General features: G+C 36.9%; 1 protein-coding gene and 1 long non-coding RNA gene across 3 annotated transcripts in view; one reads left to right on the top strand and one right to left on the bottom strand.

The window, feature by feature from the left end:
- Window positions 1-21381, bottom strand: Dipk2a (divergent protein kinase domain 2A). 2 transcript variants are annotated; one of them, XM_046431675.2, is made up of 3 exons: window positions 20412-21381; window positions 5733-6036; window positions 1-2846 (listed from the first exon to the last, which is right to left on the bottom strand). In XM_046431675.2, the coding sequence occupies exons 1-3, from the start codon at window positions 21066-21068 to the stop codon at window positions 2515-2517; spliced, it is 1293 nt and encodes a 430-aa protein (XP_046287631.1). In that variant the 5' UTR covers window positions 21069-21381; the 3' UTR covers window positions 1-2514. The 2 variants fall into 2 exon arrangements, with proteins under 2 accessions (XP_046287631.1, XP_046287632.2); XM_046431676.2 differs by lacking the exon at window positions 20412-21381 and adding an exon at window positions 19981-20336.
- The window catches only part of LOC124084413 (uncharacterized), an 18581-nt gene continuing 16857 nt past the window's right edge, over window positions 21107-22830 (top strand). Inside the window, exon 1 of the long non-coding RNA XR_009225614.1 lies at window positions 21107-21712. This is a non-coding gene — a long non-coding RNA (uncharacterized LOC124084413). The remainder of the gene's footprint in view (window positions 21713-22830) is intronic.

The raw sequence follows: 22830 nt of genomic DNA on the forward strand, positions 1-22830 counted from the left end.
TGATTCTTAAAGTATTCTTTATTAAGATCATTAAAAGTTGTAGAAACAACTTTATATTATAAAGGCACAGGGAGACAGTTCTGATAAAATATTCAAATTAAACAGTAACTTACAGTACAAAAGACAATTTTAATGCACATACAAACCCCAAATGTCTGATTCAAAAATATTTTACTGCGTCTATTAATGGGCAATGATTAAAAATATAAATTGCTGCTGTATAATAAATATCTGATAGTGAACATCTTGATAGCAAAGTGAACAAAATATTTATTGCTTTTCACATACATATTTTTCCCTGTAATTTAAAATTCCTAATTCTTTTACTATCTTCTCTTCAATCTTTTCCAAAGATAAAAAGAAATTTCACATGATCTCATGAAGGGGAATGGTAGTTGTAAGAAACTACCTCAAAAGCAATCACTGCTGGCAGTGTTCTCTCACTCACTACTCTGCAACTGCAACCACACTCACCCCTCCAAAATGTAAGAGAAACGTTTGCTAAATCACAGACAACTCCTCTGCAACTGGCATTCTAAGATTTGTAATGAATACTTATCAAATATAAAAGATGTTCTGTTTTGGAATTGTGAATTTTATTTGTAATGCTGAGTAAGAGGTGAATGTTGGAAAAAAGATTTTCTTATTCCCACAAACACTTTCCAAAGTTGTAAAAAGTCAACTTAGTAATATCTTCAGCACTTAAGACATTTCATTGAGAGCTATGCAATGTACCGATGTATAAAAATTAACATAATGCAATCTATTTCAAAATGAAGATCTCTTGCCCTTTTTCTTTCAGTTTTTAAACTGGAATTAAATATTGATTTCATCTGCCTATATGTGTGTGTGCGTGTGTGCGTGTGTGTGTGTGTGTGTGTAGCAATCTAATTTTAGGTAGTGCAAGTAGAATTTCTATCACAATAATCAAATAATGGGAAAGCATCATACTAATTAATGCTTTTACAATGTAAGAAATACCTACATTAAAATACTTGATGAAGTTACTTAAACATGTCTATGTTCATAAGATGTATAGCAGCTACTAATGTGCCTGGCACAGAGTTGATGTTCAATAAATAGTTGCTCAATTAATGAAAAAGCAAAACTTGGCTTTGGTTGTGCATAATTAATTACTTTTTTTTTACTTAGATAGTCAGTCTAGAACTAACTACTGCATACTACACCAAATTTTGCTGTAAACAAAATAGCTTCAAACAGAAAAATATTACCTATGTTAGTGATAGTCAACTTATAGATTTTTTTTTTTTAAATAGACTACAAAATTCACACATTTGTTAGTTTTTATCCACAGACTGAGTTTTGATGTTTAGCAATTGGAGGAAGCCCCCAGTGGGCAGACTAGCTTCATGATAAAAATTACTGGTCCATAAATAAATAAAAGATTCTAATACCTGATTACACTCAAATTATGACTATCATGTTAATTCTGCAAAACTACCAATGAATATCTTTAAGTTACATATTCTTGAAAGCAGGAGTTTAATTGCCAGGGAGATTTGATTTTAATAATAGCAAAGATACTGGATAAGAAAGGTAGGAAGGTGAATTCTATTTTAAATTCTAAACATAGGACGAAGTCTAAAATTTCTTTGGCATATGAATTACTATCTTGGGTTAGCTGAATTTTTTAAAATACTGGTTTACTTATTTCTGAACCAAAATTACCATCAAGGTGTAGATTGCTAGTATATAGTATACACTTGTTAAAGCCATTTAGTGTGACATTTTGCAACATATGCTACACTTCATGTTCAGTGTACATTATAATTATTGGCATAGAGGGATGTAACTTTTAATAACCTGAAATGATATCATGCAATGGTAAAACCACAGGTGAGGGGAAAATTATTTACATAATAAAATATTCAGCTTTCTGAAAAAACAGAGTAAACCTGGGAATCCTGCCCTAACAGTAAATATGTACCGCATAGCACTGAATGAACACTAATTAAAATTTAAATGAACATCTACAGTAACCTGAATGTGTAAAATTTAATTTAAAAACCCATAAAAACGGCGGGAAAAAAAAAAAAAAAAAACAACCTATACACCAGAAGGAAAAGGGGCCTATAAAACAGGCCAATCTAACTTGACATTCAAAGTAAAATGCAAGAGATTCACAAAATCATGATAGTAATGCAAACTAAGTTACAAAGTATCCTTTGATACACAGCCAACATAACTATCAGACTCATTTCCAATAGCTTAACAATATTCATTAATCCACCCAGGCAGGGGGGGAGGGGGACAAAGCAGTCAATGATACCTCAAGTTTCCAAAGTATAGGAACATACTTATTTGCAGAAGCATCATGTGAATTTTGAAGTAATGTCTTATTTTGATGGATGTTAATGTAAGATCTATCAGTGCAAGTTTATCATCCTCTGAATGTAATACTTCCAAATTTAATTTTTCCAGATAGTTTTTGGTGGTTGTTTTGCCAGTGCTGTTTAAATGAAGAAAGGAAAAAAAAAAAAAGTTCACCATAGACTACCTCACATTGTTACTTAATTGTGCTAGATATTCCCGCAGTTCTTTTGCTGCCTGGAATCTGCCATAGCGCTTCTTTGGGTTGGCACACTCATCCAGTAAGGCCTCGAGGCGGCCATCTTTGGCAATTTCACTTGGTGGGTCATGGAGGAGTCCTCCAGAAGTGCCACGCCAGGTGGCATGTCTGGATAAGAGGTTTTGACAAACAGCATAATAATTGTGGTCCACAGTAACACGGGCACAAAGAATTTCTTTTGAAAATGATAAGCAAGCCTCCTTATCACAGTCATCAAATTTGCTTTCATACCATACATCCCAGTTTTCAGGTTTATCTGTGAAAGACGGAAAAACAAAGAGAAAAATACATTTTAAAATAGAGTTCTCATTGCTTCCCAAAATAGGACATTTCACTATTTAACATACAAGTATGTACTTTACACTATTAGGCGGAGAAGTATATTATGATTTTAAATACTTAAATCACATATTAATTCACATCAATATTTACCGGGAGTTCTTCAGTGTCAACAGAGAACCAGACACGGTTCCTATCACTCACAGGTTTAGTACAGTGATTTTTCCATCATACATAGAAAGAATCAAAATATGACAAAATGCTACAGTACTGGAGAGGATGTAGCATTTCTGCCCACATGGAGAACATCTCATTTTAGGTCTTAAAAGATAACAAGTCTGAAAAGAAACAAGGGAAAACAGCATTCTAGGCCCAGGGTAAAGTATATGCAAAGGCACATACTAAAGGGATTGGTCCAGTTGGTCAAGGAAACTATGAGAAGTTTATAGTGGATATAGTGTGAGACAGGTATCTGGAAAGGAAGTACAGATGAGGCTGGAGAAAGATACTGTAACTTGAGCAATCATGACCATGACTTGTTTTATAGAAAGATAGTTCTTGCTAAAGATCAGAGACACTAAGATGATGACAGCAACTAAAGAAGGCCCAGTTTGGAAAAATATTTGACAGGTAATTAACAGGTAAGAGTATGTGTTAAGTTTAAGGTTTTAACTGGATCAGAAGGTAGGTGATAATAAAGTGTCAATTCTCTATAATAGAAAGAAAACAAAGTAGCTATAAGGTATTCAGGAGGGCTTGTGACACATGTAACTAGAACTAGACTGGAACTGTATGAGGTCAGGGGTATAATACCCATATTGTTTGCATCCATGTGCTACATGGAGTCAAGGTTTGAAGGACAAGTCACAAGCTTTATGTGGAAAAGAAAAGAAATTTAGGCAGATGAAACCATTTGGGAAAACCCAGAAGTAAAAAGATTCATTTGAGAAAACAAAAGGCCATAATTCCTGAAGAATCAAAGGTAAAAGAAAGAGGGATATTAAAAATGAAGCACGACAGGACCAACTCACACAGATCGTGCCCTGGTAAGGAATCTGGATTTTACTTGAAGCACAATAAGAAGCCATTAGATCATTTACAAAAATGGAGAGATAAGATCTGATTTGTTTTTCAAAAGTTGGTATTCTAGATGACAGCAAAGGAAGAAAGGATTTCAAGAAGTTGTTACTAATCAAGAGTCACTTTCTCAACTTACTATTAGGTATTTGCTAATGGCAAAGAAGATATCTAAGTCAGATTCTAATCGGTTAAGGCAATGAACAGAAACAGAAGTAGAAATAGGTAAATTAGCAAAATTTAAAAAAAAAACAACTGAAAAGCAAAAAGTAGCAGAAAGGGCTCTCATACAAACTTGTTTATGTGGAGGTAAAATAAATTGGATATTAATTGGAGTGGGAAGTGAGCTATTTAGAACTATTGTTTAAAAAAGAGATGAATTTTTTTAAACTAAGTTTATATGATAAATGGAAACACACTGAGGGAGTTACCCCAGCAAAACTTCAATTTTCCTGTGAATAAAAAAAAAAATCATTTATTAGAAAGTAGATTGAAGAGGATAAATAACTAGATAGGGGCCTTCTGTAAAAGGACCCTATATAGAAGGTCCAACTATGAGACATTTGAGAAGAGTTGACCAGAGTTTAAATAGCACTAGAAAAATGTTCACTATATGAAATTTAAAAAATATATGTTATGATTGGATTCATCCAAGGTCAGCAATTAGCTGGTATAAAACTGAAACCATTAATCCAGAAATGTCTGCATACAATGAAATACAAAAAATTATTTTTACAAACATTGGAATAAAAATTTCAAAAGTTCAGGCAAACTGTACAACTCTTCGAACACATTAAAAATAAGTGAATTATACATTAAAAATTTTTTAAAAAGAGCCTGGTGTAAGATGCTACAACAACATTCCAACAGGGCATTCACTCCCTATAGGAGGATTTCCATAGCAAGTTAAGAAATAAAAAGAAAGTAGCTTAGTGAGCACACAATCAAAGCAATTAAAACAAGCAAGTGCTTAACAGTACTGTGCTAAATCATGCAAAAAGTTAGTGTAACCAAATATAATATTATTGTATTAGCTGCATTTTTCAGATGCCATAAATCTGCAACTTCTATTAATCTGAAGGTCCATATATCCCTTATATATCAGGGGAGCATATGGGATTAAAATATAAGATCCTTACCATGGACCAGAAACCCTTTGATTCCTTTTCCTAACTGAATTGGTTCTAAAATATAGACTTTAACACTTTAAAATTCCTATGGCATTTAATTTTCAAAATAGATCAGATATTATGCCAACCTATCATATAGAGAGAGCTCACAAATAAAATGGAGAGCAAACTTCTGGGTAAAATGTAATAATCAGAATGTCAAATTAAAGTCAGAGTTGCAGTATTAGGAATGGTTAAGAACAACAGAACATAAACCATTGTTTTAAGAGACCCCCACAGAAAAATGAGGCCTCCATGAAAGTAGGACAGTCTCTCTGGTAGATTTTGACAAAATAAACTTAATTCTGCATTAGACTCCTAAACCTTAGAAGGTAGCACACTGTACACAAAAGACATACATACACACACACACACACACACACACACAAAGAATATTTGTAAAGATATTAAACTTTAAAGATATTTACTAAATATGGGGAAACTGTGACTAAGAATATAACAAATAAATAAATATTTGTTTGCTGACATTGGTTATGTAAAGTAAAGAAAGATGCAAGGTTGCCATCTAAGGAGGAAATTTAAGGTTTGCTTCATATAAAAACACTGTTTCAACAGAAAAATTATAAACAAAACAAATCTAAAAGTTACATACTTACTTTGTCTAATTAATCTTTTGTCAGCAACCAAAACATTTTCAGCATCCACAATGATTACCTTCCCATCTCGAGGACCAACTGCAAAATTGTCAAAGCTGACATCCAGGAGGTAGAGTGCAAATTCAAAGTCATTGTTTGTAAGCTGCTCGGCTATTTCCATTAACTGCCAGGCAAGGTCAACTCGTTTCTCCCATGGTGCATTGAAGTAACTCCAAAGTTCTTCTCCAACATAATTGACAGCCACCATTCTTCCACAAGCCCCAAGATATTTTGCAAATGGCCAACCTTCATCAGATGGAAAACTCTACAAAAGAATCAGCTTACCATTATAAGAGATTCTAATGATGACATCCTCTTAGTAGAAATTACTACTAGAAATCACTGAATTTTCTTGTTATTGTCAACAGCTCATTAGATAAATTTATTTTTTTCTACCTCATACCATTGCAATGGACCTGAAAAAATGTAAATGATGAAGTTTCTATTTTAAGTTAAAATAAGATTTGACAAGATGTGCTTATCCAAAATCTCTAAACCAAACTTACAGATCAAAGACAAGACACTGTCTTTATCGCCAAATCTGAAGTATTTACACTTTCCTGTCATCTTCTTGACTCAGGAAAGTGAAATCAACCAATCATTCTAGTGAGTGGACAGTAGTGCAAATCTATTACCAACCATTATTTACCAGGCACAATGTACTAGGCTATGCTGATAAAAAGAGTAAACTAAAGAATTAGTTTCTTGAGCTATAGGCTCTTATTTTGGAAGACCAGACAGAAAACCTACCAATTAATTAGGGTACCTGGTTCTGGCCCTAGAGAGCATTTAACAGGGGCCTTAGGTAATCCAGAAAGAGGGGTAGAATTTAGGGAAAGACTCTTGGGCTTTTAACTACATCCTGAGGTGAGGAAGGGACAAACTGATCCCTATCAATTCTACCTCCACTCGAAGCATCTTTGGCTAGTCTTGTTTTCCTTTCCCCAGCCACAACATTTTCTGTTCACCTTGGCCCAGCCTCAAAATTATTTATTTTCATAAGTTTATCAAGATTTTTCCAATGGATATTGTTTTAAATCAAAAGAAAAATCTGCCATAATCATAAACAAGTCATTTTCAACTCAAGTAAAATGGTAGTTTATATGTAGAATACTTTCTACTGCTAAGCACCAACTACAAAATGAGCATTGGAGGGGAAAAGAAATATAGGAAGTGTTATCTTAGACAACTTCTTAGATAAGATCACAAGATCGGAGGTATTTTAGAGCCATTTCCTCTGCCTCCAACTTTTCTTTAGGTTGGAAAAGAAAAATTATGAGATGTTGACATAGCCACTATAGGGAGTGAAGGTGAACTGTGAAGACAGTATTATATATATAACCTCATAACAAAACACTGCGGGAAGAATATAAATGTGGTTACTTCCATTGCTAAAAATTGAACAATCTACATATACTTAAAGAGTTAGAGGCTCTTTTTGTGTCTCTTAAGATGCAATATTAATTTTACCCTGAGCTTTTGTCAAGACATAATAATATCCTTACGTTAAAATTTTTATCAACTATAAAACAAAGAATATTTTTACAACTAATTTTTATCCATAATTTCCCATTTTCAAATTTCCTTTAGGTATTGAGAAAAGTGACAGATTGCTCATGTTCAAAGTGATAAACTGGTAACCACACATTGTTTTCAACTTTTTCTCCCAATTTAAAATACCTCATTGACCTTGACATTTTGGTTAGACAATGATAAATTATTTAACTATTATCCAGAGGTACTCATGTATAAAGACCCTGACCAAAAAAAAAAAGGAAAAACACTAAAAATATGTAAATATCTGAAACAAACTAATTTTGTCATGCAAACACTAAAACAAAGACTCTTCCATACACTATTGATATATTATTCACATGCTATACTGTAGAACAGATATAAACATATCTTTGTGCAAGTAAAGTAAAATGGTCTTTGACAACAGGAGAAAAGGGAACTCTGCCAACATGTGCACATGTACAAATGCCTCCTTGTTTCTGGAGTCTTTCCAACTGGCAAACGACAGTCAAATCCACACTTCATTACCCAAGTCCCTCACAGAACAGCGTAGAATATACGAACAAATGTCACATTGAGCAACTTTATACTCATATAGTGATTTTGACAATTCTAACTGAAGTCTTTTATTTCTCATTTTATAAAAAGCACTACAATTCTTTCATATAGTTTGCTACCTAATCTTTTGGAATGACTTTAATAAATGAATTCATACCATTTGCTCACATGACAAGAATTTTTCATTGCATAATCAAAATAGTCAGATATCCTTAATGAAAACAGAATTCTGTCGGACACATTGTAGTCAAAAAAAAAAAAACAAAAAAAAAACTCAAGGGAAGCCGAAATATTTGTTAGTTGCATATTAAGCAATCAATCCTGGCTTAGAATCAAATTATCATAGTCAAATAGAGTTTGAGAGGAAAAACTCAAAACCTAGATTTGTTAACTATATCAAGCAATATAAAAAACAAGTATTCCTGGTGACCAAACTCCCATAGGCCATAAAACACAGTAGCTAGGTAGGATTAGTTGCTTAGTACAGACTAGGTACACATTTTCTTATTTAAAACCAAATCTAAAAACCAGACTTTTTAATTGCCTAAACAATCATAATTTGATATAATCTGAAATGATGTGACTATCTTAATGAATTATTTACAACTGAAAAAAAATCCAGGATTGGGGTTGTAACTCAGTGGTAGACTGCTTGCCTAGCATACGCTAGGCACTGGATTCCATTCTCAAGACTGTAAAAGATCCCTCAACAACTAAAAAAAATATTAAAAAAGAAAAGAAAAAATATACACAAATATGTCCACTGAAGCAAGCAGCCAAAACTCAGAATGCACCAATTCTAATTGGATTAGAGGTACTTCACTTAATTTTTCAAGGTTTATAATCAAGCTTGAATATATTTCATGAAGTATAATGTGGAAAGTTTTTTAAATTAGATGTTGGTTAAAACTATACAAAGATACAAAACAGATATAAAACTATATGTTTACTTTTTTTGAAATTATTGAAATATTTTTAATTTTCAAAAGTTAAAAAGCTGTGACACTTCATATAAACTGTTAGCAAGAAAGCTGATATCTGGTTAACCTACATAAAACATAAGGTTTTATTTTCCTTTTCTTAGAAATACTCAAATACACTTATTTCATATCCTTCAAAAAATACTGAAGGATATTTGTATCCTTCATTTATATTTTTATTAACAATTTCACAGAAACTGTTAAGCAGAAATAGTACATCCATGTTTTTCATGAACTTGAAATATTGTTATATGCCACTTTACCCTCTTAGAAGAAATTTACCATTTTTCACAATGAGAAAGCAGAAAATAATATATAATCAAAAGGAGCAAGCCTGAATCTTTTATTCTCTGTCAACAGAAAACAGATTAAGTATGTGGATCAAAATAAGGATAGACACAGATGACTTATGTTTCTAACCTTTAACTCTGGCTCAGGAGTTAATAAATAATAATGCCCAATCTACTGGTAAACATGAATTCCTTATCAAATTTATATTCACTTTTATTAGTATTTTTTAAAGTAAGTTGATGATAACACAAAGAAGACTTCTACAGACTATTACTACAAATGTAAAAATTCAAAATAGAAACTTGAACAGGGAATATATAGCTCAGTGGTAGAGCACTTGCCTAAAATGTTCGAGGCCCTGAGTTCAATTCCCAGCACTGAAGGAAAAAAAAAAAAAAAAGAAATTTGAAGTATTAGGCCAAACATGGTTAATCTTAGCCAAGATTTAAATAAATATTTCAAATGTATATAAATTACCATGTCTAGGTATCTTTTATTTATTTGTTGGTAGCAAAATCTGAAGCCACTTTTTTTTTGGGTGGTGGAGGTAAGGGATACTGGGGATTGGCTCCAGGGGCACTTAACCACTGAGCCACATCCCCAGCCCTATTTTGTATTTTATTTAGAAACAAGGTCTCATTGAGTTGCTTAGCACCTCGTCGTTCCTCCTATCTCAGCCTCCCAGCTGTTAGCATTACAGGTATGTGCCACCATGCTCGGCTCAAGCCACTTCTTAAGTATCACAAAATGTAGATATTATCAAGAGCAATACTGTATGCAATTATATGCGGATTTTGGGAACAAGTAAACAAAATCACCAAGGTCATCTTCCACTTTATCAAAAACTAGAAGTGGGGTGACAAAGTTTATATAATCAATATTAAAGAATTTGAATATTTATACTTTATATAATATTTAATAAAATGTCTATATTTAAAGGGCAATAGAGTACATAAATAGAATAATAGACGTGAGATTATATTAAATACTGATGTCCACTTCAACCTCTATCTTACTAGCTATTACTGTAGCAAAATACTAACTTTTTTGAGCTTTGGATTCTTCCTCTGTAAAATTAGAATAACTGTACCACCATATTCATTAGGCAATCTAAGGAAAAAAGACATGACATATATTTTGTAAATTAATATTACTTTATAAAAACTGCTTACTAAATCCAAACCTTCAAGAGATATGCTTATTTTCCAACAACTATTAAAAGACATCTGCAGCTGGGTGTGGTAGTGCATTCCTGTAATCCCAGCAGCTTGGCAGGCTGAGACAGCAGAACTGCAAGTTCAAAGCCAGCCCTAGCAATGGTGAGGTGCTAACAACTCAGTGAGACCCTGTCTCTAAATAAAATACAAAATAGGGCTGGGGATGTGGCTCAGTGGTCCAGTGCCCCTGAGTTCAATTCCTGGTACCCCCTCCCTCCAAAAAAAGGCATCTACAAAAACAAACACCTTCCAAATATAACCAGGAACCACTAAATTAGAGACACATTTTCACTGCCCTCTAGTACCTTCTTATTTATAATGGGATCTACAAAAATTAGTTACCAACATCTAAAAATATACAAAGTATCCAATGTATAGAGATCAAGAATACAAGGATTAAACTTGGTAAAATGCACACACATAAACACCTTAAGTTGCTTTCAGCTTCTTACCTATAAGAACTATAAAGCAAATTTAAAATGACAAAATAACCTATTACTACCTAAATGAAAACCAAATTGTTATATTTTAATAATCAATAAAATGAGATGTGAATGTAATGAGATGTGAAATCTAGAGCTGGAAGGTACCTGAATTGTAAATCTAACTAAATCTTACTAGCACAGTGTTAATTTGCCTAAAGAAGCAACACCAAGTCAGTTATAATTCTTTCTGCAAGAGTCAAAATGAATTCAAATGATAGGTTAATACAACCTTCAAAATTTTCCAATTCGGAAATTTTGAGAATTTTTCAAATTTTAGAAAGGCAACAGTGCATATATACTACAAGGCAGAGTCCCACAAGCAAACATTATGCTGTAAAGATAAAGTAAGATTATTCACCCTATAAGATCTCAGGCTGAGCCTAAATGATGAGCTAATATCAGAGAATCTGGGAATGGAGCAGTCAGAACATTCCCGGCATATGTTAAAGTGAGAAATTGTCTTCTTGATAATGAATAAAAGGCCAATGAAGCTGCAGTGAAATGAATGAAGGAAATGGACTGAGGTAAAGGAGTCTGGTGAGAGAGGTAAGGAGCAGAGCATGGTGGGACTTAGGAAAAAACAAATATATGGCAAACTTCAACATTCCAGATTACTTTACATACTGGAGTTAACCAGGATGCTGTGGTATATAGCATTCTTCCAAAAACAAACAAACAAACAAAAACAAAAACAAAAAACAAGGTTTTAAAATAATCACAATATAACCTTTGATCAATAGCCAACGTCCTTCCAAGTTAATAAGGCCATTTTATTTTAAATGTCATAACATGGTCAGGAAAAAAGAAGACAAGGATGTTTGAGTAATGATATATAAAAGAATATCTTTGGGATTTACTTATTTAGTTTTAGACAATGAATGACAAGAGACTCACAGATTAAATTAAGGTCAACCTTAAGAGTGCTTGCATTCTATTGTCTTTTTCTTCTCCTATCTGACCAAAAGTAGTATTCATATGCTAACTTTACAAGAAAAATTATTTTCATATAAGAAATATACAATATTTTATAATCATTCATTACCTCACCACATTTCATTAAAAGAAACATAACTTTGTAGTTCACCTACAAAGATCAAATAAGTGCATACCGAACAAGAATGCACTACCACTTGACTGAGCTTTATTTATTTTAAAGGAAGGAATTCCTAGCATAAATAACTTCAAAAAAAATAAATAAAGCCTATTAGTAATCCAAACACACAATCCAAATCTGGCTATCACATTATCTACATAACTGGCATTTTTGCACAAAATAATATGAAATGCAAACTTGAAAATACTTTTAGAAAGTAAATGTCATAAAAAATATAGGAAATATTTAAATGTTTGATTTAAAATCTTAAATTATTTTTAAAAGTCCACATTTGAATGATATCCCATTGTGGTGATGCATGTTATAACAGCTGTTCATACAGATTAGTCAACTGTGCTTGTTGGTGACAGACAAATGTGTTCACAGTTTTGTGAACTGTCTGGAAGAAGAATACAGTAAAATTACTGGGATGATTTAATGGTTACCTAATTTTTCTAAAATTTCTCTAAGACCTTAGCTTCCTAATTTGCCACATAACGGCCAAAATCCACAGAAAATACTGTAGAAAAATAACAATCTCAAGATTTTTAAGTCCTAGAATATGTCCCATTTATCATGAAATGATTTTCTGAATACCATTTTCTACCCACCTCAAATTCCAAGAATATTAACCAATGCCTTGAAAATAGCAAAATTATGTTATTCACTAAAACTCATGTCCAATAGCTGAATCTAAAATTGGAAAGCAAAGTCAAAACATACTAGCAACGACAACAGCAACAAAAAACTACCTAAGTTTAATAGAAATAAATTGTTTTTTAGAGTAAATTATTAAATGACCCACCCAAAAGACTTGATTGTAAATTTTAAATATGCGAACATTTACTAATCTCAACTGACCTTCTCTTACATACTCTCACACCAACAACTGTGATTCACATTTCTAACTTGTATATATAACTACAAGCACCATACTCAAACATTTGTTTCCAATAAAAACAGAATTTCAAAGAAATAGAAAGACATACATTTCTTTTGATCTCAATAACCTAAGAATGCTACCTTGCATGGTGGCTCACACCTTTAATCCCAGCAACTCTGGAGTATGAGGCAAAGAGGATCTCAAATTCAAAGTTAGCTTCAGCAATTGAGCAAAGTCCTAAACAACTCAGTGAGATCCTGTCTCTAATAAAATATAAAAGGGCTGGGGATGTGGCTTGGTTGTTAAGCATCCCTGGGTTTAATCCCTGGTACCAAAAAATTTAAATAAATAAAGAATGCTACCTTACTTTCCTTAGTCAAGATCTGATTTCTTTAAACAGTCTGATAAGTAGAAAAGTACTAACTTCCCTGGTTCCTTTAAAACACTAAATGAATTAACAACCCTCCAGCGAAGGATGGTAAAATATCTACTAATGGCACAGCATCTTCTTCCATTAAATATCTGGTGCCTGATTTTAGATTATTATTCTTGTTGCCTCAAATTTAAGATAGCTGAAACAAAACTCTGGGTTTCCCCAAACCATTTCTTCTCTGGGCTTTCTCATCACAATAGGGAACACAGTAGCTGCTCAGACCAAAAAACCAAGGTAACCCTTTATTTTTCCCTTTCCCTTGTATCTTAACCCAACAGCAGGTCTTAGAATCTACTTCTCTGAACTATATCAAGTTTGACTGCTTTTCATAACCTCTACTGCAACTACGTTGCTCCAAACTACCAAGCTCCCTCTCACAAGCTAAGAGCTACCTTCCCTGGTTCTTTTCTTGCCCCTTATAACACATTCTCCACAAATTAGACCCTATTGAAATCACATCTATGATTTCCCACTGCTCTGAAATACAATTTTAGCTTACCAAGTGTGGTCACAGGCTACACAGGATCTAACCCTTGTATACCTCTATCTCATTTTCTACTAAATTCCCTATACCCATGTTTGATACCTCTTGCCTCAAAACAGCTTAGCCCTCAGAACTTTGCATCATTGGCTTTTCCTCATCATTCATACCTCAGTTAAAATGTCACTCTTCCTGACCATCCCATTTAAAGTACTACTCCATTCCCAATCCAAGTTTCTTATCAGAGAGCTTCCTTGTTCTCTTTACAGTATATAAAATTTGAAATTATCTTGTTCTTTGCTGCCCACACTAATGCTTCAGAAAGCCAAAGCTATTCAAACTTGCACCCTGGCCTGTCATCCTTACTGTATCCCAAGGGTGTATATGTATAGATCAGTTTGGGGCACTATTGAGCAATGCAGACAATTCTTGTCAGATCTCTTCAAAGCTATAAAACTCCAAAAGGGCTCTAGCAGGGGAAAACATGATGATCCTAAAGCATCATACCTACCTCAGATAATAAATCTTTTAAGATTCTGAATCTAAGAATCCAGGAATTACCTCTATTTTTTAGTATGACATTAACCAAACTAATAAATGGAATTATTAAACTACTATAATGATTTACAGAGAGAAAAACTATTTGCTTTATGTTTCTGAATTCTTATCTGAACCATTTTCTACACTACTCACTCTATTCACTTTACTTTATACAGGACAAATCCCTAATCCCCTTTAGAAATACTTTCCAATAAACTATAGCCTGAAGAAATAGCTGTATGTATACGTATATGTATATGTATATACACATACATATATATATGTGTATATACACATACATATATATATGTGTGTGTATGTGTATACGTAAGGCAAGTGACATTTAAATATCCTCTATGAGAAAAGTAAAATTTATGCATTTCTGAGACAGATGTCAAAATAATGCACTAAAGAATTTTTCTACTACTATAGATGTCTGAAAATGAAACAGCTGACTTGCAAAGAATATACTGTAAAAAGCTTTATAATTGAAGTGATTTGCTTTATGCCATTCAACAACTCTGTGGTAATAAGAATGTGAATGGGAAGCTATTTCAGTACTGTCCCCAACACTCCTGCCACTCCCTCCCCCCACCTCCACACTGGCAAAATTTCATTTATCATTAGAACTTAATTACTCCCTGAAACTTTCTCTCATACCCATTCCTATTAAGATATGCCCAGTTACCTGGCAGTGTGCATATATACTATTTCAAGGCTTATTATGCCATATTGATTGCAATGTGTTATACCTCATGCACACACTATATACTACACAGTACGCTAATTTTTGTCTAGGGCTGGCTTTCCATCCTTTCAGTCCAAATGCCTTGTAATAAGACTATTTGACAAATGAACAAACAAAATTCAGTTGTGACTGTAAGTCCATAAAGTCCCAGGTATTTCACAGATAACTTCTTATCAACAATCTATTGACTGGATAAAATATTTTGAAATATAGTTTACAGCTTTCTAGGTTGTATAAATAAGATGAATACCATCCTCATCGTACACTAGCAATTTTCAGTCTTCAGACATTTTTTAACTATTTATTAAAGTTCATTGTTCGTGTAAAAAGAAACAAAGGTAAGGTCACTAATGATTTAATATATAAGTAATGAGTAGAAAGAAAGAAAAAGTCAGCATTTTGTGAACAGTTAGCAGCAATGACAGTAACAAAGAAAGTGGGCTACAGCCTACAAGCCAGAAAAACAAAGAATAAAAATCAGTATGACAATCTCCTGGGAAACTGGCCACCCATGTCCAGAAAGCAGAATCCACACACACAAAAAAGCTTACTATTCCCCAGCTACATGTGTAAAGAACATGTACTAGCTCATGCAGCAGAAATATAAAGAACAATCAAAGATGAGAAAAAACATAGAAAGGACAAAACTAATAATGGTTAAAAGATTTGGAAAAATCTAGACACTAGACCAAGGTGTCAAATGATTATGTTACACTGATCTTAAGGGCAACTGTCTCTTTCTAGGGTCTTTCTAAAATAAAGAAGTCTCCCTCCTTTTTAGGACCTAAAGTACATAGAATTGTTGTATTATTTTAGTTCTTTTTATGAAGGATATTTAAGTCAAAAGTATCATAAAACCTTAAATGGAAAAACAGAAGTTCAAAATCTTATGAACTTATTAGATAAAAAGTAGTCTACTCAGAACTACTTCTAATGTGCTTGGAAGCCTAAATTTGGGAATACAGTTCAGTTACCACAGCAGCAGCCAGTGGAAGAAAAGTAGGTGTCTCCCTAAGCTGCTGCTTGAAAAACTCTTAAGACAAGAGTAGGGAACATGCTTCCAACAAACTAGTGCCCCATAACACATATTTAACTCTAGTTTTTTCCCTTAATGGAAATCTGTTTTTTTGTTTTAATCTGACTTCATACATATAAAAATCTAGGGGTAGCAGAAAGACTTGCAATAAAGTTATCTATCCTAGCCTCTAACTCACATCTGAGCAAAGACCTTGTATACAAGTCTACAACCCGCTTTTAGAAAAGCTTAATTGGATCCATCAGTTAAAGCTGAACTCCACAAACAGCTAAAACAGGAAAAAACAAAAATATTTATAATTTTTCAAATCAAGAATTTGAGAGCTCCAGTATGTTGAGTCTGAAAGGGAAGGGACCTAACTAACCAAATGGCCTCAATTTACAGGGAGGAAAGTGAGTTCCACCAAAAAAGTTTAGCAACCTAATCAACACAATTAGCTAAGTAGCCATAATCTTTTCCTTGTTGATTTTAAAAACTGTGTTTTCAGCAGTGCACTTCAAAGTATATGTCACTCTAAATATTATTTTTAAGATAAAAACATCATTCAAAGTACTGTATAAAAATTCATTCCTTAAGGTAGGACCAGGCAAAATCATTATAACTACAGGTATGGTTTACAGTTAGAATTTCCACTATTTTTTAAGATAATCCGTACCCCAAGTAAGCTTCAAAATAGCTCTTCAAATGCACTAAATGAGTAAAGTTACTACTTTTATCTTATTTACTGTCATAGAGTGCTTACAATGTATCGGGCCCTATATAAATACTTTGCAGATATTTTTCCATTAATAAGAAATAAAATGAGAGCTCAAAAACAATATCCTAAGCAATGATAGTTACATACTATAAAATTTAAGTCCTGATAAAACTATGATTCAAAAAGTTTAAGGCAAATGAAGTTCGACAAATATGAAGTAAAATAAATTTTCAGCTCCTCCCCAACAGCTTTCTTCATTTTCTAGAAACAAACTCATCTCCAGTAACCAGGTCAAAGTCAGAGATACTGTCTGGGCTTCAAGAAATCCAAACAGCATAAAATCCTCCCTGGCCCCACAGTCCTCTGTAAATTCAAGAACAGGTTAAGTACAAATACTAACAGAAAATTTACCAACAAAATAACTTGTCATCTTGCCAATTACCATGACACCTCAATTTTTTAATATTCCAAGACTGCTATTACACAATACAAAAATCAACAATGCTCTTCTTCTGCTGTAAGACTATAGCAAACTTGGCATTAAAATATACCTCTTGGTGAAGTGGAAAAAAATGTGAAGACAAAAAGAAGGTATCCGAATAGAAGATTAAGGCACTACTAGCATTATCTTGTTGCTTGAAGTTTATAAAATTTTTTTCGGAAGGCAATTCTATGTCAGAAAAACATTCCTAAGAGAATAAGTCTATAAGCTGCTATAAACTATTAAAACCATCCAATAATAAGAAAAAAGTGTACATCCATACCGATTCCTTCACACTGGGAAATTTATATTACAAATCTATACAGCCTTGCACAAAATCACACAGATAATACCTTTCACAGCTCCTTCCAGGCACAATAGAAACTTTAATTTTTTATTGTTTCTTAAAATCAGAAGAGGAGAATGGGATAAGTTAATACGTATTCTTAGGTTCTTTCTTTAGTATCATGTCAAGAGATTTTCAAATGTAGGCCTGGAAGCATATTTACTATAAACAATTTCAATAAGAACAATTTGAGAAGTTAGTTCAGAATTAATTTCCAAACTAGATAATTTTTGGACAATAGAATACAAGAAAAATCTAGTTTGTCACAAACTGTCCAAAAATTCATTAAGTAGCTCCCTCTCCTGGAAAAAAAAAAAAAAAAGTGAGTTCTTCTTTAAGCTGTAAAATACACACTGGTACCCTTTATTTAAAAGTACATGAAGCAGAAAATGTATTTAAGTAGAGAGCCAAATTTGAGTGATTTTTCCTATCAGAATTAATATCCTAACATACCATAAGAAACTATAGTTTTATAGAAACTTATATATACTAAAAATTGTATTGTGTTTTCCTAGTTAACAAAAAGTTAATTAACCTCATGGTTTGGCTTACAGTATAAAATTTTGTACTTCAGAACAATTTTGAGATTCTTTTCATTTTAGTATTTTATACTATCATCAATCCTCAATTATATTGCTTATACTTCTGAACTGACTTTTACCAAAGATTAAGGGATTCTAAGGAAAGAAACAGCTCAATGAAGGTCTCTTATTTTAAAAAGTCTTATTCTTCTTTAACAGGTTAAGAAAAAATTAACATGTCAATATGATTGATTGGTAAAGACTCCAAAATATGTATTCCATGGTATGCAATTGGCTCTGTGGTATTAGTACCATTCCTGAAAACTGGAATGTCTAAATTAAAAATGCAATTTACAAATGTAACATTCTACAAATTTGACACATATTTTCTCACATACTACAAACTATTCACTCAGAGCAATTGTGTTACGAAGTTTTCAATAAGAAAATAATTGTGATTTTTGAAAATGCTGTTCATTGCAAAAGATGTAAATAACACATAATCGTCAAGTGTAAAACAAACTGAAAATGCCAAAACAACTTCCAACAAAACATAAAAGCTTCCTGGATAAAGCAGATTTAACAGTATAGATCACATACTAGAGTTTCTCAAACTCGGATATCATGACTAAGTTTATGGTTATAAAGAACTTGACAGGTTTTAAAATATTAGTCCTAATATTACTTGTTCCTAATACATCAATACTCAGAACTACCTGACAGAAATCTTTCAATAGGCAGCCAGTATTTTAAATGCAGGAAATATATTACTAAGATAGTTCTTTACTAAACTGTGGGGTCCCAGTTTTTGACAGACTATCTACTTCAGCAAACTACACTGCTAAAGCTTTTCAATGGAATAACCTTGCAGAGATAAAACAGATTTATATTTCTTAAATTGAAAAGATATTTAAATAAAAATAAAATTCAACTGTCAATATATGTCATAAATATGGGCTCAACCTTAGGAAGACTGGCTAGTTTTTGAACTACAGCCTGAAGTAAATTTCTTCAAGAAAGTTTATCTAGCCTTATACATCATTCACTTTTCAAAGACACAGCACCATTATATGCAATCTGAACTTTAAAAATATTACATATGTCCCATGACACCTTAAAATTGATTAAGCTTAAAATTGACTACACTTAATTTGAGGCAAAACATCTGTTATGATTATTTGGTCAAACTGAGTGAACAAAACTGGTTAATTTTAGCTAAGATGAATAGTGGAGAATTTGAGAAAAGAAAACAATTTAAATAAATACTGCACATTCCTAGTAATGCATTTTAGATAAAAAAAAAAAAAAAAGACACTGTTTACAAATTCTCCAGCCATTAGTGACATTCTTGGCAGAACAGAAAGGGCATCGAACTATACTATACAAGTAACCAAAATTACTTGATTAATTTTGAGTCACTTTTCCCCTTTTCTATTTGAAATACAGCAAAATTGGCATGAAAGGGGGGCACAGTAACTTTTCCTGAGTTACCAAAGAGGGATCACAACCCCACAGCTGTAATCACCATCCAAGGACACATTACAGCCTACAGCCGGGAGTGTGCAGTAACTCCACTACTCCAAAGGCAAACATTTCTTTTCTTTGCTGTCACCAGTAAAAAGATTCCATCCTACTATCTTAAAAAGGCCATTTACTTCCAAAACAAAGTCAGAAGGAAGCAAAGAATAAGGTAAGACGCCAGAACCTCCTTCTCCATTTCTCGCCGGCCTAACATTTCATCTCCTTTCAAGCTGATTAGCAGATGAACAGGGCAGGTCACAGATCACGATGAAAATGTCCGGCGTGGCCTTAGCGTCCCCTTTCCCCCACATCTCAGATCTACTCCCGCCCAAAGCAGGACTCCTGGATTAACCCCGTCGCGGACCACTGTCCCACTCGCTGACCTCATGGTCCCCAATGGGCTTTTTTGAAAGACTGCCAGGTAAATGAACTGAAGTAAAACAAAGACTCGGGGCCGAAGTTAGGCCGGCCAGAGGGGACGGCGAAGGGCAGCGCGAGAGTGGCACAAAACCACGCGGGAAGAACTGCAAGCTCCAGGGCTGGGTCGCGGGGCGCGGTGGACCCATAGCCAGGCAAATGAAAGCAGAAAGGCCGGGAGGGCGGCGGAAGGGAACTCGCTGGAGAGACATTTTTGGGAGCGTGCGAGACGCACTCCCTCTGGCGTTGAAGGATCCGCAGACGAATCGGAGATGCTCTCCAGTGCCGGTGACAGGCGCAGCCTCTCCAACAGCAGGTCGCCCTCCGCACCGGGCGCCGCCCCTTCCCACGCCCGCCGCCGCTCGGCAGGACGCCCCCCGCCCAGCCCCGCGCCTACCTGTAGCACCAGCGGCTCGGGGTTGAAGGCCAGGGTCAGCAGCAGCTGCATGCGCTCCGAGTCCTTGAGGTTGCGGAGCAGGAAGCTGCCCGAGTCCTTGGTCTCGGCGTAGCGGCGCACCAGGCGGTCAAGTAGGCGCTGCGAGGGGCAGTGCACCAGGTCCGACCAGCCCTCCACCGCCTCGGGCGTGAGCAGGCGCACGTCGCCGTTGAGGCGCGCGAACTCGGTGCGCGGCATGGCCTGGAGCAGGTCGCAGCGGGGCCGGCCGGTGGCCCGCTTGCAGATGCTCTGGTCGAGCTGCGCCAGCTCGCGCTGCGAGCCGAGGCGCTTGAGCACCACTCGGCGGCGGCCGCCCTCGCGGGGCTCGCCGTACTGCGCGAAGTAGACGTTCTTCACGTTGAGGAAGTCCAGCAGGCGCAAGCGGCCCCACGCTTCGAACACCACCTGCCCGTTGAGGAAGCGACGGCACCAGCTCGTGCCGAAGCACGCCGGGCACTTATTGAGCTGCAGGAAGCGCCGGTCGGTCAGCTCGTTGCGCTGCCAGGAGGCGAGCAGCGACGGCGAGTGCAGCACCATCAGCACCAACAGGCTGCCCAGCGCCGCCAGCTTCAGCGAGCGGGACAGGCGGCCCAGCTTCGGGGGCACCAGGCGCCACATCCCGCCCGCCCGCCCGCGACCGGGAGGGCGAGGGCACCCCGGGGCGCCCCCACCGCGTCGCGGCACAGAGAGCGACCGCAGGGACCCCGAGCGGGAGAAGGCGCGAGGGCGCCGGCCGGGACGGGAGGCGGAGTAGGTGTGTGAGAGAGGGAGACTGGGAGCGGGAAGGAGCCGACCCGAACAGGCTGCGACTTCTCCCAGTCACTAGTCCCCACAACTCTCCAGCTCCCTCCTCCGAGCTCCCCGCCCTCCGACTCCGGCGGCACCTCCCCCTCGCCAGCCAAGTTATAGAGGAGCGGGAGGGGGAGGGAGCGCGGGGACCCGACGGCCACGCGCGCGCGGCCGCGCGCACGCGCACTGCCCGCTCCGGGCGGGAGAGCTGCGGCGGCGCCGGTCAGCCGGTTGCGAGCAAGCGAGCGTCCGTGAAGAAAGGAGAGGAGGAACTCACGCAAGGGGAAGAGGAGCTGAGATGTCTCACACCCAAAAGTAGCAACAGTGTAGGAAGGTGGGAAGGATGAAGCGCCCGCGCGTCCTTGACGCCGCACGCCCCTGCTCGTACTCGCGGACTCTCCAGAGAGAGCGACGGGGGGCCGGAGGCGGGGCCGGCAAGGCGGAGCGAGCGCGACGCGCGCTGCCCGGAAAGCGTAAGCGCGGGCTTGTGGGGGCGGCTGTGGGGACGCTCAGTAAGGGCGGAGCTCCAGCGTTCGAGGGAGGGATAAACTCGCAAGCTCTGGAGGAGACTTAGTAGTAGTTCGTCTTTTGTGATTGTCGAGTTTTATGGGGCCTTGCCCATTGCCACTGGGTGAAGGAAGGATCTGTCTTGGGAGAGGGGAAGAAAAGAAAAGAACTGGAAAAGCCAACTGCAGCCCCCTTCCCTCGGGACGGCGCGGGGGCGGAGCATCTGTGGGGGAGTTCTGAGTGGGCGGGGCGGCCTTCTCTCCGGCCTTATACGGTGGGGCGCGCGCCGGAGGCGGGGCGGGGCGGGGAGCGGGGGCCAGAGCTCCCGCGCCCAGCGGCGGGGGCGGGGCGTGAGTCGCGGTGGACTGGTTAGGAACTGCGTATTTGGCGTCTCTTCTATGAAGGCATTTTAGATTTTCCTGAGTGTGCACGAGAAGAACGAAGTCCTCGATATGCTTTATTTAAGGGAAAATAGGATGAAGGGGAACCGACGCGGCCTGGTGTCTCGGGAAGGGCCGCCCTAGCCGCCGAGGAAAGGCGAGGAGGGGCAGGCTTTCCCAGGCCCCCCGCCTGCTTCCCCAGCCGGCCGGTGGAAACCCTTTCCTGCTACTGGGCCAAGCGATTTCCCTGCTCCGTCCGAAGGGTCCAGGAGGAACGGGCGGCTGCCCAGCTCGGGCCTGCCGGGCGGGCTGCGACGAGTTCCGCGGCGGTAGCCTTGGGGACGCGGAGCCGCCTGCTGCTCCATCCGGCGGGCTCCGACGCTCACCGACTGCGAAACGACGGCGGAGCTCTGCTGGAGTAGGGGACAGGGCCCTTCAGCAGTACCTGCGAATATGTATTAAATCGTAATGCTTTTTAATTGTAGCTCTAGAATAATTAAAATGAGAAGTGATTGTTAGTTGATGGATAGGTAATATCTGATTGCTTATTAACTATCCTTATGTCTTTACTGAATTAATTTTAGGGGTTGAAAAATTAGGAAGATTATAGTAACTAGCATGTATGGATAGACTCTTTACAGAGACAATGCTGAGATAACAAATTTATTTGTCTGAATTATCTGTATTGTTTTATAACAGTCGTC

This window comes from Marmota monax, unplaced genomic scaffold (genome assembly GCF_021218885.2).
Source record: "Marmota monax isolate L192 unplaced genomic scaffold, Marmota_monax_Labrador192_F-V1.1 WCK01_AAM20220418_F8-fsc00022, whole genome shotgun sequence".
Taxonomy (NCBI): Eukaryota; Metazoa; Chordata; class Mammalia; order Rodentia; family Sciuridae; genus Marmota; species Marmota monax.

What these genes read in the sequence shown, in the direction of transcription:
- Dipk2a (XM_046431675.2), bottom strand. Translation starts at nt 21,068, where the DNA reads ATGTGGCGCCTGGTGCCCCCGAAGCTGGGCCGCCTGTCCCGCTCGCTG. An exon ending in CCGAGCCGCTGGTGCTACAG is followed by an intron (nt 6,037 to 20,411) that starts GTAGGCGCGGGG and finishes ATTCTTTTGTAG; the next exon opens with AGTTTTCCATCTGATGAAGG. An exon ending in CAAAAGATTAATTAGACAAA is followed by an intron (nt 2,847 to 5,732) that starts GTAAGTATGTAA and finishes CGTCTTTCACAG; the next exon opens with ATAAACCTGAAAACTGGGAT.